This window comes from Humulus lupulus, chromosome 4 (genome assembly GCF_963169125.1).
Source record: "Humulus lupulus chromosome 4, drHumLupu1.1, whole genome shotgun sequence".
NCBI classification, from domain to species: domain Eukaryota; kingdom Viridiplantae; phylum Streptophyta; class Magnoliopsida; order Rosales; family Cannabaceae; genus Humulus; species Humulus lupulus.
In genome coordinates this window covers 8,150,308-8,171,219 of record NC_084796.1, presented here as the reverse complement: position 1 = coordinate 8,171,219, position 20,912 = coordinate 8,150,308, and the positions used below count along the sequence as shown (strand labels likewise).

At 30.3% G+C, this 20,912-nt stretch overlaps 1 protein-coding gene across 1 annotated transcript; it reads right to left on the bottom strand.

Annotated features, from left to right (window-relative positions):
• Positions 1 to 6,580: 6,580 nt before the first annotated feature.
• On the bottom strand, positions 6,581 to 9,533 carry LOC133829860 (receptor-like protein 49). Its single transcript, XM_062259675.1, has one exon. It carries the CDS (start codon positions 9,517 to 9,519, stop codon positions 6,811 to 6,813), a length of 2,709 nt encoding a protein of 902 aa, XP_062115659.1. The 5' UTR covers positions 9,520 to 9,533; the 3' UTR covers positions 6,581 to 6,810.
• Positions 9,534 to 20,912: the final 11,379 nt, after the last annotated feature.

Here is a 20,912-nt window from a genome sequence, read left to right as displayed (position 1 = left end):
TCATACACTCTCTTTATATCAGACAAGGATATGTAGCATATTACTGCTATTGATAAATCAGTATAATTTGATTCCATGAGAGATGCTCTATTACTACATCTTTCTTTGTTTAGTTTTGAGTTGTTTTGTAACATATGGAAGTGGTTATTATTCTACCATAATCTGGAACTTATTAGGAAAATTTTGTGAATGTTCTTGATGCAATTTAGTTGTTAGTGTATAACTTCATGTGTACAATCTGATATGAAAATATGCTATCACAATCTTTTTAGAGAAACTTATTATCATTATTTACAGCAACAAGATGCCTCAAATATCTTGGAGGGCTTATACTGAGAGTGTCTTTTTGCAGAAGTAATAGTGTCCTAGAAAGTAAGTTTTAATCAAAACAGAAGATTCATATACAAAGCACAAACTAATGAGAAATACTGGAGCACAAGCCATCTTTCTACAAACTGAGCTAGAGATGTGAGCTTTAAGAACAGAAATAAAAAAAAATCATTAACAACAAAATAAATTTCAACACCCCAACCAAGTCCACAATTCACAGTAACTTGACATAGTTCATAAAGTTGAGTTATACAATGTTTTTCTTTTGAATATATTCTAATGGAGTTTGCTTAGAGCATGCACACACATGAATTTATCACATAAGGAACTTCCATAAGGCCCTTACTGGGATTTTTTTAACACATGGGTCTTTTTATTTGGTATAAAAAAAATGACATAACTACCATGTGGTGGATTTTATAAAGCCTTTACAGAAAACTTACATCTTCATAGTAGAGAACACCCCTATGAGCAACCTTTTTCCTAAAGCTATTACTGAAATCAAATGAGAGTTATAGTATTCAAATCAATAACCTTATATTCGTATAAGGATGGAAGATTTAGAAATATGGAACAGAAGAAAACAGATATGTATGGAGAAGCAAATTGAAACCATTCATCAAAGAATATATTAATTTATTTGTCAACAATCTAGCTCACACCTTTTCAGTCGGCTAACATATCAAAAAAATAGAACTCTTTTTTTTCTTCCAATTATTTGATATTGTGAAATAATTTTTTCTTGATGTAATCCATATGGTTACCAATAAAAACTATTGAGAGCCTTATTGGTGAGAAAAGAGTGTAGAATTGATAATCCTATACTTGGATTGACTTAGTTGTACACTGTTAAAATTAGTTCAAAACAGTTTACTTGTTAATTCTTTTTTTTTTCTGTTTTATCTCTCTTGATTAGTTGTTGCAACAACTTTTCATTTCTTGATTGTAATACTTAACAGTGTATTCCTTTCCTCTATAAATACAACCCAAGTCTCTGAGCTTTGTAACTTTTTGCAAAGCTTTATGACTCTTTCCCTGAAATTGTTCTAAAATAGTTCTGCAATTGATAAGTTCTGTTTTGATCGTTTAAGAATCAAACTGGCATGTGTGGTATTTGAAACGTCTTCCTAGTTATATCGCAAATCTTTTAGATAAGCCGCTTAAAGAAGTAGAAGGCCTGTTATATTGCGATGTGTGATTTGATAAAAATTATATTACAAATGCAGAATAAGACACTGTTATCCCATTTAATCGAATTAGGATATCCCACATTTGACATATCTCTTGGTAAAAGTAAATACGTCTGTAATAATCATCACAAAGTAAATGTATAGTTTCAATTATCTGTATCCTAATAACACATCAAAAAAGAATTAGTTCTTCAAGAAATTCTACAATAGGAGAAACTGTTGACAAGTTCCCAATAGAATTTGGTTGATGCAGAATTTACAACTGTTCATTTGAGTTCAGATAAGCAACTATACAGTTTTACCATGGGAAGTCAATCTCCAAAGTGGTGTAAAATATAAATCATCAGAAATGACATTTGTATTATATTATATAGCAAATTATACAAGCAACATGAGTTTCTCAATGATCTTTTTGGTTACCATTATATGGTCAGTACTGATCACTGATCAGCACAATTGAATTAGATTCTTAATACTTGCATACTAAAGGAGCACATGTTAAGAATGAAAGATATAAATGCTTGAGCTCCCATAGCATAACACACACACCAATAAGAACTTGCTAAGTCTCACTAGACCTCAATAACATTTAACATGAATACACTTCACTAGACCTCGATGATCCTTGTGTATTTTTTTCTTGAATATACCTTGCTATACCCCACTTAAACATTTTTTAAAATCCCAGGTTCAACAGTCCAAGGAAGAAAAAAATTATAAGTTCAAAGAAAAAACGTCTACCGTCACTAGGCGAGCAATTAGCTGTGGAACGCAAATGTAGTAGATACGGTAGTAAAGGCCACAATAAGAAATTGAGTAAGGTTAGACTTTGAATGAATTGTAACAATTTCCTTCTCTTTTGTATTTTATTGAGACTAAATCATGTTGTTAACGTGTATAGCTTCATTTTAACTTTAAAAAAATTCAATAATTTTGAAAACCCAATCGATTGAAGACCACAATTTATTTTAACGAGTCCCACCTATTTAAAAAAGTTCCCAAATTTTTTTTGAAAATTAAAAAATTAACTTGGAAAGTGTATCTAAGAAGAGTAATGATACATGTATTCAAAATATGCACCAAAATATTGACAGTTTAACTTAATTAACCTAATTAATCACATTTATCAAAATTGGGACCCACTGTTTTAACACTTTATTTGGGTACATATTTTGGGTGAAGATAAAAGTCCTAATTAAATTTTGTATTCATCTCACGGCTATGTTCCAATAATTTGGAGTTGATTGAATGCAAATCATGGCAATCTTAGCATGTCATCCTTTTACAAATCTCAACTCCAAAAAAAATAAGCAATAATAAAATACTTTAGTGAACGTAAGTGTTGTTCATAAAGAACTTTGTCACTGATGAAATTCATCATCAAACATAATATTTGTGCTCATATTGATAATTAAATCAAAAGTTTTTTTGATGATAGTTTGACTTTTTTGTATAAATTAGTTGCATGTGTTATTACGTTTTTTTTAGTGTCTTTTGATGAAGATTAAAACTTGGAGGTTTAAATTAGAGGAAGATGAGGATTGAAACCTGGTTTTAAATGGTAAATCCAAACTAATTAGTTGGATTAATGTGATTGAAATCTGGGTGAAGCCAATATTGGATTTCAGATTAAAATTAGAATTAAATTTAGTGAAAAATTAAGAAGTGATCAGGATCCTCAGTAGCACGAGGAGGAGGAGGAGGAGAGGAGGAGGAGGAGGAGATGTACACTTTTACAGTTTTTTTTGTTTCTTTCAATTGTGTCAAAAAAAACATAATTTAAGTTTTTTGTTTTATTTAATTAATGACGAAGTTTATTTAATTCATATTTTCTTAGTGTTTTTAATCAAATATTTAAGTTTGATTTTTACGAATTAGTTTTACTAATGTTGAAATTCATCCTTTGGTGTTAATCAATAGTGGCGATTGAAGCTTTTTTAAGGACAGGAATATAATAAGCAAATTGGACAAATTGGAGATGAAGCAATCGAATACCACAATGAATATGAGATTAAGAGGTTGTTTGGTTTCTTAACTAAAAGAAATTGTATTTTGTTTTTAAAATCTAAAAAATATTTTTTGAAAACAAGAAAAGTGTTTAGTATTGTTTTCAAAAAATAATTTTTAAAAATAAAGTTACAAAAAATAAAAAATATTGAGAATAACAAAAATTTATTTTTAGTAGTTCTCAATATTTTTTTCACATATAGTATTTTTAATTATTATTATTGCACATTATTTTCTCTCTCATTAATTTATCTCTCATCACTTTCTCTAACATCACTATTGCTCTCATCACTTTTGATCTCCTTATTTTCTCTCTTATTACTTATTATCTTATTATTTTATCTCTCATTACTTCCTATATCTTTATTTTTTCTATCTCGTCATTTTCTCTCTCATCACCTTCTCTTATATTAATTTCTCCCTTATCAATTTTTCTTCCTCAAAATTTCTCTTTATTTTTCATCATTTTTTCTTTCATATTATCTCATTATTTATTACAAACTTTTAAAAGATTTTTCTCTTTGTAAATATATTGATTAATTTTTTTTATTTAAGATATATATTTTTTAAATAAAACTAAAAAATTATTTTTAGAAAACATTAATCAAACATCTGTTGTTTTTTGAAAATTACAAAAACTATTTTTTATTCTTATTTTTTAAAACACAATTTTAAAAACAAAAAACATAAAACAATAACCCCATAACTCTAGTCCTAATCTTGATTTTCAATAAATTAAGTGAATATATCCAACAATTTCATTATTCATGTGAAGTTGGTGGGAATTGTGGACTTTGTTGAGGGCTGATTTCTAGGCTAGCTAGGCCCCAACCGCAACCACTGCCTTCACTTTCCTAAAATACATTTATGTGGACTATGACCAACGCCACCAGCCACTGTAGTGTTCCAACCACCAGCCACTGTACATTTATGTGGACTATGACCAATGCCACCAGCCACTATAGTGTTCCAACCACCAGCCACTATACATTTATGTGGACTATGACCAACCACCAGCCATTGCCTTATTTTTCTTTTGGAACACTTTCAACGAGTGCTCAATAATTCACTACTACTACAACAAAAATGATTTTTAGGAGCGATTATGTCAGCAATGACTAGAAGTGTTGTTATTAGTAGCGACAAAGTATGTTCGCTAGTGATATCACTTTGGATAGTTTTTTTAATTAAAAATATTATTAGCAGCTACATTTTTAATATTAGCTGCGACATATCATAATTTTAATTTAGAATTTTTTAATATTTTATTATATTAAAATTCATATGTATTTTTTTAAAAGAAAATAATTAAATTTTAAAATTAGAATGCATATATTTTTATACATAAAAAATGTGTTTCTAATAAATTTTTGGTTTAATGGTTTTTTAAATAAAAATTATCTTATTTATTTTATTTTTTAAAAAAATATAGAAGATGTTTTGGGTTTTTTTTTTTTTAAATATATTAGGTATTTACCTAGCCTAGTGTGCAAGAAAGTGTGAAATGAATATGAGGTATAATTGTGTCTCTGGTCTTAACCATATCATCTTCAATAAACAGTCAATATATTCAACCATTTCATGATTCATGCCAACTTGGTGTGAATATAGTGTGGACTTTGTTGAGGGCTGCTTCCTAGGCTTGGTGTGAATATGAAATCCTAGGCTTGTTGAGGACACTTTTTTAGGATAAGATACACACATAAATGCAAGTCTTTAAAAATATTTTTAGAGATTTTAGGACACTCATTAATTAATGACACATCTAGTGAGACCACCTTATCTTATGGGAAAGTGATCAATTAATGACTTTTCTTCTCGGGCAATACTCTCACACCATAATATGCCAATTATTATCATTATTAATTAGGCATGAGCCAACAATTTCTTCTTCCTTTTTTAAAAAAAAAGAAAAAGAAAAGATGAACAATTAATACTAGTATAAATCTTTTAATATAAAAAAGCTAGTTATAATTAAAATTTATATTAACCGTTAATAAGATCATCTCTAATTAATGTATGTGGCAAATATAGTATTAAATTTTACACAATATTTAATATATAGTGCTCCCTTGCACTATTTAAAATATTGGCCATTTGATTTAAAAGTTACAAAAATTACTAACGTTAAAATTATCAATATTTGTCATGTTATTTTTTCTTCATTTAAGTAAATGAATAAATAAGAAGGTATAAAAGATTATAGTTTTAAGTCAAATTTTGTAAAAGAAATGGACAAAAAAAGATAAACTATTAACGTCGGTTGTACGTATATGTGTGATATGCCTGACTTTTGAACAAAAATAGTTCCACTGACTTTGATAAAAATAATTATACTTTATATATAATGTTGAAAAATCTTATAAGTTATATGGTTGAGTTAAATGATTCATTTTCTTATTCATTATCTAGTCTTCGATCGATTAAACATAAAGAGTCAATTATTCCAACTTCGTCTACACGTTTTGATTTTTCATTTGAGACTATAATGAATTTCTTCTCAATAGAAAAAATAATATCATCAAAGTAGTATTAGTTCCATTAAATTCCATCCTACTTTACACGTTGTACTTTGTCCATTATTTTCTCTCGTCTCATCATTTGACCTCTTTATTGTTCTTAGTTAGTTTCTTCTCTACACAACTACAAAAATAGGTCAATGCTCATTTTCGAAACCTTCTTTGTTCATATATTTTATCAATTGAGATTGAATATGATAAATAAGGTAAAAATTGTATTCACCCTAAAAGAAATTTTCACTTAAAAAAACAGCTGAATTATGGAATAATATGCTGCTATTTTTTGCAATTTAAAATATTTAGTTTAAAAATAAAGTTAGTCAATCATGTCTTTACAACAATAATTGCATGTGAGTAGTATATTTTCAATTTAGATTGTACGAGAGAATGAGAGATGGATCATTATATGACGAGAGAGGAGAGCCATATCTCTTTGGTCCCCCACGAATGCTGATATTTTTTGGTAGAGATGTATTATTAAAGAAAGAAAAGCAGATGACATAATTAATGACTAATTAGAAGGGGCATAAAAACTTTGGAAAAAGAAAATGTGGTTCTTATACAATGATATATGTTACATCTTGTCACGATCATGAGATTTAAACATTTTGTCACCATTCAAAAAGTTGGGTATAGGAAGAAGGACATAATTTAATTTATACAAAATAAAAACACACCAATATGTTTATTAGTTGTACAGTAGTACTTATATAGCAGAAAAATAATATCGGAACAACAGCTATTGTGGATACATACACACTTAATTAGTTTCTGATCATCAGCTCCGCCAATCTTGTTCTAGAGAAGTAAATCAACCATGCCAACCGCGTCCTTGGGATCACCATCTCCCCAAGAGAGAGTCCAATAACAAACCCACTAACAAGTCCAGTCACAGCGAATTTCCAGTCTAGTTCAATGGCAAAATTAGAATCAACATCTTTGTTTAAAGCAGATGATGGTGGGAGCAGCCAGTTTTCACATTTCTTCCACAATGGATCTCCACACAGTCCTTGATTACCCTCAAATGAGGTATTCTCGAACGTGTTGAACTGGCTCTCATGTGGTATAGGACCTGTGAGATTGTTATAAGAGACATCAAACTTTTGGAGGAATTTTAGCTCTGCTAGTTGCTGAGGAATCTTTCCCGACAGTTTGTTTTGAGAAAGGTCTAATGATTCCAGTTCTGTTAATGTCCCCAACGATGGTGGAATGTGACCTGTGAGCGCATTGTTTGAAAGGTTGAGTGAGTAGAGAGCCTTGAGGCTTCCAATGGACTCAGGAATCTGACCACTGAAATTGTTGCTCGATAGGTCAATGACTGCTAGATTTGCTGGGATTTTCCCATAGCTTGTTGCCACACTTTTCATCACAAATGTTGTTGAATAATTATACAAAGTGGTTTCACCAACAATTTCATGTGTGTTAAAGGTGACATTTTCCCATGCGTTCATGTATTTCAAATCACTCACCTTAAAAGCTTTCATAGCATCCCATAAGAGCATATATTGAGAAGGCAATGCCCCTGTGAAATAATTGTGAGACACATCAATAATTTGTAGCATTGGAAACGCACCCTTAGTGTATTCAGGTTTCCCTATGACTCCATGAAATTTGTTCTCCCTCATTAAAACAACTTTTAACAGAGGAAAACTCCCAAGCCAAGTGGGGAACACATCACTGATTTGATTGTAAGAAAAGTCAAGAAACTCAAGATTCACACATGTTGCAAATGGTCGTTGAAGTTTTCCCTGAAAATTATTGTGACTGAAATCCACCATCCTCAAATCACTTTCCTGCTGCTGACATTCAAGAGGAATGGTGCCATGGAAAGAGTTGTTTCTCAAATTCAAAGCTATTATAGAGCCACTGATCATACCGCCTGAACAACGAGGAAACTCCCCACTCAGGTTATTGTTTGACAAATCAAGGAAAAAAATTGAACTCAAATTGCATATCGACTTGGGAATTTCACCACTTAGAATATTGTTAGAGGCATCGAAATGTATGACAGATGATGGAAGAACTGGCAGTTGTCCTTGCAACAAATTAGATTGGATTTTTAACACACGCAGACTAGACCAAGGTAGAATGGTTTGATGGTTATGAAACCCTGTTATCAAGTTGTTGGATATATCTATCTCTTCCAAGCGTTGAAGGCTCGAGTTCATTAGATTTTGGGGAATTTGGCCATATATATTGTTACTGGAAAGGTCAAACAGTTCGAGATTAGTTTGATTACCAATAAATTCAGGAAACTTGCTCAAGTTGCAAGAGGCCAACGATAGATAATTGAAATTTGAATGTGTGGTGTTAGGATCTCTTTCTCGTTCTTCAATATGTAACGAAATCATATTGTAGCTTAGATCAAGGGCAATGAGATTTCTCAGTTTAAGAAATGAATCTAACTGCAATGTACCACTCAAACTATTATGCGAGAGATCGAGACTTTCAAGATTATTGAGTTTGAACAAGGATGGCGGAATTGAACCAATCAATTTGTTTGAATAAAAATATATGTATTCTCTTGCAGTAAGATTGCCAAACCAAGAAGGGATTGGCCCTGAAATTTGATTGTTATCTAAATTTATGAAGAAAAGGTGGGTGAGGTTTTGAACAAAAGATGGGATGTACCCAGTGAAATCATTTTCTTTGAGATTCAGAAAAGAAAGCTGGGTTAATTCACCAAGTGAAGATGGAATAGGCCCATACAATCCACAACCTCCTAGACCAAGATTTTTCAAAGAAGTCAAATTTGCCAAGGAATCACCTAGTTCATAACCCATGTCCACATAGTGTAGAAACAAAGTGTCCAAAGCAGTCAAGTTTTGGACTAGGCTTCCAAGATTGGGATTTTTAAGTTTCAAAAGATTCTTAACTACAAATGGATCGTTAACACCAGTGTTATATGACAGGTCAAGGTGAGACAACTTAGACAAAAGTGAAAGCTGAGATGGAATCTGACCTTGGAAGAAAGAAGAACTCAAGCGAAGAGATTTCAACTCCGGAAAAAAGCCCATGGCAGTGGGAATTGGAGAGAAAGTGAAGTTATTATAACCAAGATCAAGCTCCTGAAGATGAACAAGGTGAAAGATAGTGTTGTTGGAGTGGAAAGAGCCGTAGAGACATGAACTATCGAGGTAAAGACCAATGACATGACCAGTCTCCACATCACATTCAACACCATCCCACGAGCAGTAGTTGGTACCATTATTCGATCCCCAAGACGATGTCTTTGGATGGACAACTATAGTCAAATAGGGATTAGGTCTACTCTGACAATCTAATTTAAAGCTTTTGTTGAATTGTATCAAAGCATTTCTCTCCTCATCATGGCAAGAAGGCTGCATAGAATTAACAAGTTGATGAGATAGTAGCAGAAAATGAAACAGTACATTAATCACAACTAATAATGAAAGAGCCATAGTGTTTCTTTCCAACTTAATAATGGATTTTATGATCTTGGTAGAGATCATGCAATTCCCTTATTCCTTTAAAAATAGACAGAAGTGTGTGGATATATATATATATATATATATATAATTACAGGGAATTCTAGGCTTCACTGTTAATAGTAATAGAATCTAATAGAATAAGAATGGTGTTGAATGAACATTGGATTCTGTCATTTATTGACATAATTGTCCGTACTTTACTTTTTTTGTTTATATTTTTTAAAATATTCAAAATATAAATAAATTTAAAAAATATTTATGATTTAAAGGCATGACAAAAAATATTTTCAAATAAATAAAAATGACCTTTCAAAATTAAATGTATTCAGTAATGTTAATCACAGTAAAGTAAATAATAATAAATGATTTAGTCATCGACACTAAGTCAAGTAAATGATAATAAATAATAAAATAACTTAATTTAAGTAAACAACACATAAATATATAGTCGTTTGGCTTTAAGAGTTGATAATGACTTACGTCCACTTGCACTTTTATTTATCACAAAGGTCTCAGACTCAAGATTATAAGAGCAAGATTCAGCTGAGTTTTATTTCTTAATTATGCTTGAGAGAGAAAATAAAGTTTGAAAGAGTTTATGTATGTAAAGTGTGCATGAAAAATAATGACGGTGAGAGGTCTTTATTTATAGGGGGCATGGTGCAAAATGACCATTGATGTTGTGTGAAAGTAAGTAAATGTCCATGTTTTTAATTTTGTAGTAAAATAGCCTAATTATCTATTTAATATCACATATTACCAAATACATTAATTGGAAAATAATATACCAACAACCTATAAAAAACTTAAAAAATCAATATAACTTTAAAATAAAAACTAATATACATATACCACTATATTAAAGTCATACAATCCTAAATAAATAAATAAATTATAAAAAAGGGCAATTTAGATAATCAACAATGTAAAAGGGTCATTTATCTACAATTTTAAAAATGAGGACATTAGCTTTTTGATGGCTTTATTTTGGGCCATTTCCTATAATTTCTCTTATTTATAGTCTCTAGTGAGTCTTGGGCTTTACAAGAATAATACAGGTTTGTTACAATTGGATATGCAATAAAAGAATATAAAAAAAATACATTCAAATCACAGTTAAATAAATATCTTGTAAGATTTGGGTTGCTCTGGTAGTTTGAATTGCATCTAGGGATTTCCTACGACCAGGGCTTCTTCGAGCCATGGTAGTTTGCATGTATTTAAATTGTTGTCTCCGAACAACACCTTTAACTATATCGGATGAACTCGAGGAGGGAAATTCTTGACTATCTGGTCGAGCCTAATTAACCAGCCGGGATACATGCCATTTTGTTAATTATATGTCACATCACTATGTCTATTTTTTTTTGGATAAACAAGTAATAATAACATTAATAATAGTATATGAATGAATAATAACAATAATAATAGTATATGTTTATATATTTTTATTATCAAAATATCATATATATTTTACATCTTAGGTGTATTTTATGTATATATAATATTATCTTAACAAAAAAGTATTAAATATCATATATATATATATTTATATATTATAAATGTGAGTTTAACAGAAATTGTTGATTTATGTTAGATTTAATAGTTTTTTATTGTTTTCTAACACTGTTAGTATTAAAATCATCTAAAAAAAGGTAAATAAATTATTTAAATAAGGTAAATAAATTTAAAATAAAAAATAATAATAAATAAGCCATAATAATTTCTCATTACATATTTTAAAATTTTATATTAAAGTTTTAAAAACTATAACAAAAAAATATATATGTGTTTTTTTTTTCTTTCTTTTATCAATTATTTGTCTTGTCACTTAATATATTTTGTTTATCCAAACATATATGTAATATTGACATATACATAAATGTACATATTTGTTATTTTGTCCTTTAGTATTTTAATGAGAAATCACTATTTTAATTGTTCTAGTCATTTATTGAATAATATATTTATATATAAATTTCTGTGTTCGCTTTAAATGTTTTTTATTATATAAATCAAAACATAAAAAATACCAAAGTTTAAATTATTATGAACACTAAAATTAAAACTATTAAGCAACATCAAATTATTTACTTTAAAACTAGAATGCACCATATTTTTATACGTAAAAAGTGTGTATCTAACAAATTTTTGGTTTAACGATATTTTTAAATAAAAATTATGATATTATTTATTTCTTTTAAGACTATGGACAATGTTCTTTTATAATATATGATATTGTTTATTTATTTAAAATTAAATGATAATTAAAAAATATATAATAATTTTTAAATAAAACTAAGCAAATATGTATTGCACGTTACTTATACTTAATATATAAAAGTGGAAGAGTTTTTAATAGTTACTATTGACTGGCGTTTTCGTCAACGACACATAGTCAAATTATACGACACGAATTAATTAAATGAACTGAAATCAAGTAAAACGACACAAATAATTTATAGTGGTTTGACCATAAGAATTAGTAATGACCTACGTCCACTTGTATTTTTATTAATAAAAAAGGTTTCAGACTCAAGATCAAGGAGAAACAGAGTTCAACACCTGGTAGAAAAAGAATACAATTCGATATAGTTTTGTATGTAAAATGCGCACAAATTTAATTTAGAAATAATGATTGAGAGATATCTATATTTACAAAGTCTCTTAATGGGCTATAGGCCCTTACAAGTTAATCCAGGCAATCCAGGCACTACATGTGTAGTGTAGGATTGTTACAACTAGTTACAAATTCAAATAATACATTACATTCAAATATGGGCTACATAAATATCCTAGGATATTTTGCAGTATCTCATGAAATCCGGATCTTCAGGGTGCAGAAATTTGAACTTTCCAGAGAACAAGTCATACATCTCTCTCAGAAGCTTGGACATTTATGGTGCCGTTAGTGATTCTATGGAGTCTCTTTCTCTGGATCACTTTCAATTACAAGGTTGTGGAAATATCAAGCAACTAACAAGAGGCTCAAGTACAGACATGATGCTAGAAACTCTTGATATCAAGGGATGCAAAAAGCTGGAATTCATTGAGAGCTTGGAGTGCTCATCAGCTAGAAAGCTGACAATAGTGTAGAGCTGTGATTCTCTGAAGTTCTTTCCATTAGACTACTTCCCCAAGCTTAAATCTCTTGATGTAAGGCACTGTCAAAATTTGGAATCCTTTACCATTACTTCAGATGAGCCTGTTGAAAATTCTAGCACTGTTCTCCACTCTCTCAGCTCCATCAAAGTTATTCAATGCAACAAATCGAGGTCACTACCTGCACAAATGGGCACTATGCTTCCATCTCTTGGCTTGTTTCTCATTGAGGAGTGCCCTGAAGTTGAGATATTTCCTCAAGGATCAGGATTCACCTCTTGATTTCAAAATGCAGCAGACTTGTGGCGCAACATGCGAGTTGGGATCTTCAAAGACTTGCTTTTCTTTCATCATTGACCATTGAAGATTGTGATGACATAGTGTTGGAATCCTTCCCCTGGGGACTGCTTCCAACGTCTTTGACTTCTCTGTCACTTCAGAATCTCCCCCACCTCAAATCACTGAATGGCAACGCCTTTCGATGAGTGGCATCACTGGAAGAGTTCTGGACTGCTGATTGCTATGAAATCCAATGCTTGCCTGAAGAAGTGCAATACAACATGGTGAGCAATATGGATTCCCTTTACTTCAATTCATCATATTCATCCGGGTGCTACTTTTTGAGTACTTCATTTCAGCTCAATCTTAATCCTACATATAAGATTTCATGTCCACAACTTATGATTATTATTTTCCTGTTGCCAGAATTGTGGCAGCTGAGCAAGTTTATCCAAGCCATACAAATTATGAGATATAAACAACAAAATTTGTCACACTACAGAGGTATATTTCATACATTTTAAGGAAATCATGTGCTATATAAGATATCCATGTTGTAGTCATTGGATCACTTATTTATAACATGCATCATCATCAAGATTAAAACTACAATTCTAAATTTAGTGATTATTACATGCACTCTGCAATGCTACTACATTTTTTTCTTTCAATTAAAATGGCATTCTTAACAACTTGTCTGTTAATTTAGCTTTTTTTTTTTTGGTTCATTAACTTTTTTTGTTATTCTTTTAGACAAGGGACCCATGAGCTCATACACTCTCTTTATATCAGACAAGGATATGTAGCATATTACTGCTATTGATAAATCTGTATAATTTGATTCCATGAGAGATGCTCTATTACTACATCTTTCTTTGTTTATTTTTGAGTTGTTTTGTATGTATATGGAAGTGGTTATTCCACCATAATCTGGAACTTATTAGGAAAATTTTGTGAATGTTCTTGATGCAATTTAGTTGTTAGTGTATAACTTCATGTGTACAATCTGATATGAAAATATGCTATCACAATCTTTTTAGAGAAACTTATTATCATTATTTACAGCAACAAGATGCCTCAAATATCTTGGAGGGCTTATACTGAGAGTGTCTTTTTGCAGAAGTAATAGTGTCCTAGAAAGTAAGTTTTAATCAAAACAGAAGATTCATATACAAAGCACAAACTAAAGAGAAAGACTGGAGCACAAGCCATCTTTCTACAAACTGAGCTAGCAATGTGAGCTTTAAGAACAAAATAAATTTCAACACCCCAACCAAGTCCACAATTCACACTAACTTGACATAGTTCATGAAGTTGAGTTAGTTTTACAAGGCTTTTGCTTTGAATATATTCTAATGGAGTTTGCTTAGAGCATGCAAACACGTTAATTTATCACATAAGGAACTTCCATAAGGCCCTTACTGGAATTTTTTTAACACATGGGTCTTTTTATTTGGTATAAAAAAATGACATAACTACCATGTGGTGGATTTTATTAAGAGAAAACTTACATTTTCATAGTAGAGAACACCCCAATGAGCAACCCTTTTCCTAAAGCTATTACTGAAATCAAATGAGAGTTATAGTATTCAATTCAATAACCTTATATTCTTATAAGGATGGAGGAATTAGAAATATGGAACAGAAGAAAACAGATATGCATGGAGAAGCAAATTGAAACCATATATCAAAGAATATATTAATTTATTTGTCAACCATCTAGCTCACACCTTTTCAGTCGGCTAACATATCAAAAAAGATAGAACTCTTTTATTTCTTCCAATTATTTGATATTGTGAAATAATTTTTTCTTGATGTAATCCATATGGTTACCAATAAAAACTATTGAGAGCCTTATTGGTGAGAAAAGAGTATTGAATCAAACTGGCATGCCCACTAACCCATGCGTGGTATTTAAAAAATTTTCCTAGTTATATCGCAAATCTTTTAAATAAGTCGCTTAAAGAATTAGAAGGTCTGGTATACTGCGATGTGTGATTTGATAAAAATTATGTTACAAATGCAGAATGAGAAACCGTCATCCCATTTAATCGAATTAGGATGTCCCACATTTGACATATGTCTTGCTAAAAGTAAATACGTCTGTAATAATCATCTCCAAGTAAATGTATTATTTCAATTTATCTGTATCCTAATAACACATCAAAAAGGATTAGTTCTTCAAGAAATTCTACAATAGGAGAAACTGTTGACAAGTTCCCAATAGAATTTGATTGATGCAGAATTTACAACTGTTCATTTCAGTTCAGATAAGCAACTATACAGTTTTACCATGGGAAGTCAATCCCCAAAGTGGTTTAAGTAGTGTAAAATATAAATCATCATCAGAAATGACATTTGTATTATATTATATAGCAAATTATACAGGCAACATGAGTTTCTCAATGATCTTTTTGGTTACCCTTATATGGTCAGTACTGATCACTGATCAGTACAATTGAATTAGATTCTTAATACTTGCATACTCAAGGAGCACATGTTAAGAATGAAAGATATAAATGCTTGAGCTTCCATAGCATAACACACACCAATAAGACCTCGCTAAGTCTCACTAGACCTCAATAACATTTAACATGAATACACTTCACTAGATCTCGATGATCCTTGTGTATTTTTTTCTTGAATATACCTTGCTATACCCCACTTAAACATTCTTTAAAATCCCAGGTTCAACAGTCCAAGGAAGAAAAAAATTATAAGTTCAAAGAAAAAACGTCATTGTCACTAGGCGAGCAATTAGCTATGGAACTTAAATGTAGTAGATACTGTAGTAAAGGCCACAATAAGAAATTAAGTAAGGTTAGATTTTGAATTAATTTGTAACAATTTCATTCTCTTTTGTATTTTATTGAGACTAAATCATTGTTGTTAACGTGTATAGTTTCATTTTAACTTTTTTAAAAATTCAATAATTTTGAAAACCCAATCGATTGAAGACCACAATTTATTTTAACGGGTCCTACCTATTTATAAGTTCCCAAATTTTTTTGAAAATTCAAAAATTAACTTGGAAAGTGTATCTAAGAAGAGTAATGATACTTGCACTTAAAATATGCACGAAAACATTACACACAATGATGTGGCAGTTTAGCCTAATTAATCACATTTATGAAAATTGAGGCCCACTGTTTTAACACCTTATTTGGGTACATATTTTGGGTGAAGATAAAAGTCCCAATTAAATTTTGTATTCATCTCACAACTATGTTCCAATACTTTGGAGTAGCATGAATGCAAGTCATGGCAATCTTAGCATGTCATCCTTTTACAAATCTCAACTCCAAAAAAAAAAAGCAATAATAAAATACTTTAGTGAACGTAAGTGTTGTTCATAAAGAACTTTGTCACCGATGAAATTCATCATCAAACATAATATTTGTGCTCATATTGTTAATTAAATCAAAAGTTTTTTTGATGATTGTTTGACTTTTTTGTATAAATTAGTTGCATGTGTTATTACGTTTTTTTAGTGTCTTTTGATGAAGATTAAAACTTGGAGGTTTAAATTAGAGGAAGATGAGGATTGAAACCTGGTTTTAAATGGTAAATCCAAACTAATTAGTTGGATTAATGTGATTGAAATCTGGGTGAATCCAATATTGGATTTCAGATTAAAATTAGAATTAAATTTAGTTAAAAATGAAGAAGTGATCAGGATCCTCAGTAGCACGAGGAGGAGGAGATGTACACTTTTACAGTTTTTTTTTCTTTCTTTCAATTGTGCCAAAAAAACATAATTTAAGTTTTTTGTTTTTTTTAATTAATGACGACTTTTATTTAATTCATATTTTCTTGGTGTTTTTAATCAAAGATTTAAGTTTGATTTTTAAGAATTAGTTTTACTAATGTTGCAATTCATCCTTTGGTGTTAATCAATAATGTTGACTGAAGCTTTTTTAAGCACATGAATATATTAAGCAAATTGGAGGTGTGAAGCAATTGAATACCACAATGAATATGAGATTACAGGGTTTTGGTTCCTTAACTAAAATAAATTGTTTTTTATTTTTAAAATCTAAAATTTATATTTTGAAAACATATAGGAGTGTTTAGTATTGATTTCAGAAAATAATTTTTAAAAATAAAGTTACAAAAATAGAAAATTTTAAGAATAATAAAAAATTATTTTTAGTAGCTCTCAATTTTTTTTGTCATTTTTTTTTTCATATAACATTTTTAATTATTATTATTTCACATTATTTTTTCTCTCATTAATTTATCCATCGTTACTTTTTCTATCGTCACTTTCTCTAATATCACTTTCGCTCTCATCACTTTTGATCTCCTTATTTTCTTTCTCATCACTTATTATCTAATCATTTCATATATTCTCATTTTCTCTCACCTCATTTTTTTTATCTCGCTATTTTTTCTCTCATCACTTTCTCTTGTATCAATTTCTCCCTTCTCAATTTCTTTCTAATTTTTTTTTCTTATTTTTCATCATTTTTTCTTTCACATTACTTTATCTCATTATTTATTACAAATTTTTAAAAGATTTTTTTCTTTGTAAATATATTGATTAATTTTTTATTTAAGATATTTTAAAAAAAATATTAAAAAATTAATTTTAAAAAACATTAACCAAACAACTATTGATTTTTGAAAACTACAAAAATTATTTTCTATTCTTATTTCTAAAAACACAATTTTAAAAATAAAAAACATAAAACAATGTCAAACAACCCTATATCTCTAGTCCTAATCCTGATTTTCAATAAATTAAGTGAGAATATATCCAACCATTTCATTATTCATGTGAAGTTGGCGGGAATTTTTGGACTTTGTTGGGGGTTGATTTCTAGGCTAGCTAGGCCCCAACAACAACCACTGCCTTGACTTTAAATGCATTTATGTGACCAACGCCACCAACCACTACAGTTACAAAGTCATATTTTTCTTTTAGAACACTTTTGCTGAATAATACACTACTTCTATAACAAAAATGATTTTTAGGAGTGATTATATCAGTAGCGATTAGAAGTGTCGTTATTAGTAGCCACAAAGCATATTTGTTAGTGGAGTAATGATATGTGCACCAAAAATATGCACCTAAATATTACACATAGTGACGTGGCAGACTAACTTAGCTAATCAAATTTATTAAAATTGAGACCCACTATTTTAAAAAGCATTACCACGTCACTGTATGTAATGTTTAAGTACAGATTTTGGGTGCACATATCATTACTCTTCGCTAATGATATCACTTCGGATAATTTTTCTAATTAAAAATATTATTAGCGGTTATATTTATAATATTAGTGGCGACACATCATAATTTTAATTTAGAATTTTTTAATATTTTATTATATTAAAATTCATATGTATTTTTTTTAAAAGAAAATTATTAAATTTTAAAATTAGAATGCACATATTTTTATACATAAAAAATGTGCTCCTAACAAATTTTTGGTTTAATGATTTTTTAAATAAAAAATATCTTATTTAATTTATTTTTAAAAAAATATAGACCATGTTTTGATTTTTTTTAAAAATATATTAGGTATTTACCTAGCCTAGTGTGCAAGAAAGTGTGAAATTGATGGAGCAACACTTGGACTAAAATTGGAATTTGACTGACGTTTTTGAAGGGTGGTGGGACTATAGACAAATGAATATGAGGTATAATTGTGTCTCTCGTCTTAACCATATCATCTTCAATAAACAGTCAATATATTCAACCATTTCTTGATTCATGCCAACTTGGTGTGAATATAGTGTGGACTTTGTTGAGGGCTGCTTCCTAGGCTTGGTGTGAATATGCCTTGACTTGTATGAAATCCAGCAGCCACTATAATACCAAAACCATGTACTTTTTCCCTTCTCAAAAAAATAAAAGCTAGGTAAGTACAAGATGATGATAATGTTGGATAAGCTTATATAAGATCTTTATTTATTTTCATGTATATCTAATATTAAACAAATTAATACGAGATTTCCTAAAAACATGTTTCTAAAATTGAATTCAAAGAGAAACAAATAATATCATACTTACAGTATACGCAGCGGAATTAAGAGTCCTTCCTTCAGTTTTTCTAACTCTTGTATCCTTTCTGTCGCAGAGTATTATCAAGAAACTGAACGATCTTCTATTTTCTTCACAATCTTCCAATGTATCCTTAGAACCACCTAGACTAGTGTGGACAATTCTCAACACATGAGGTAGATATAGAGAGAAGAAGAGAAAATAACAAAGAGGTTTAGAAAAGGACTTGTGTTTAGAGAGAATCTAAAACTATCAGAAAATCTGACTTGTGACTTATCAAATTTCTCACTAAGCACTCCTTTTATAGACTCAATTAGGCCATTTAATTTAATTAAAAAATCAATAAAATAACAGTCATTTTGAAGCCCTAGGTCGAAATTATCATGGACTATAGGCCCGTGAAATTTCCCATTTGATTATAAGCCCATTGGACTTAAAATCAAGGCCTGTATTATTTTCTATTGATTTAATTAATTAAATAATTATTTAAATCCTTTATCAAATTAATTATTTATAATTTAAACCTTTATTTACATTTATTTATTAATTTATATACCAATTTATCTTAATTAATAAATCTACCATAATTTCTCTATTCTTCTCAAAATTACACAACTCTGTGAAACTATCCAAAATTGATCTGGTCAACTTTGATAATTCTAATTGATAATTAAATCAATTAATTGAGACTATCTAGATGATTTTATCCAAGGTACAATGGGGACCATGGGCCTATGAAATCAAGCTCCAATAAGTTATCATAAATTTAACAAATAAATTTACTAACTTATTAATTCCTCGTGACTCCACTATAGACTTGGAATTGCACTCTTGAATTCATAGAACGCTCTATAACAAATATAGATACGCTATTTGTTGACGCCATTTTTCGTCAACAGATAAAAGAAGAGAGCACGTAAACAATTAAAGACAATGGCCAAAAGAAACAAACGAATCAAACACACGGTTTTTTACGTGGTTCAGCAGTTAAATCTGCCTAGTCCACGAGTCTCTGTTATTAATCTCAAGATTATCTCTGGACAATTCTTTAGCATGAATTCTCCAGAGTTTTCTCTCAAAGATCAGAATTTCGGTCCTTTACAATGGTGCATGGCTTCTCTATTTATAGAGAAGGATGCAGAATACTACCCCACATATTTTGGGTAGTTACTCTTTTGTGAATAAAAATAAATGGCTTTAAATGCCTTTAATCAGATAAAAAAGGAAACGTCCCTAAAGACCAGGGAACGCATAACTGACTAAATAATATCCCACGATTCTTGGGGATTTACATCAATAAATGAGGATTACATCTCATGTTTACAATACTTGTAGATATTCAAGGTGGTTATAGCGTATCTCCAAGGCTCCAGCATTTCAGGTTTCATGTCATTGTGTGAGCCACTGACATCTCCCGAGCTAACGTTGCTTTCGAGATGGGATATCGAGCTCAAGACCCATGCTCCGAAGTTCTTGAAGATGAAGGTGTTCTCGGAACTACCTTTCGAGATCGAGATCATTTCGAGATCACCGCATTCGAGATCATATATTATACTTTGCAGGATCGACTTACAATCCTAGATCACCCTAATCCTCACGAGACCATTTGTTGCGAACTCAGCTTTCGATGTCATATTTACTATGGCTCGAAATCTGGGTATAACATCTTGCCCCCTCAAAAGTATTTGTTCGAATCCTAAGAGAAGGAAACTTTTGAACTACTCTTTCTGGGAACCATACTGTCACACTCTTGAAAATGGACACGTGCCAGATGGGTATTGCTCACTTTAGGTACTTGAGTACCTTGGGAACACGCCCACGATCGCTCGTCTGACAACTTTTCGGCGCCATCTTGTCACCGATCCCCATCCATTCGATCTGTTGAGGATTTTAATCAACGCTCCTGATTAATTTAGTTTTCCCACCTATATATACAAGACCCCCTCTTCGTCTTCTTCACATTTGTTCATCACAAGCCAGAAAAAAGAAAAACACTCCCTAAAACTTCTTATCACAGTTTTCA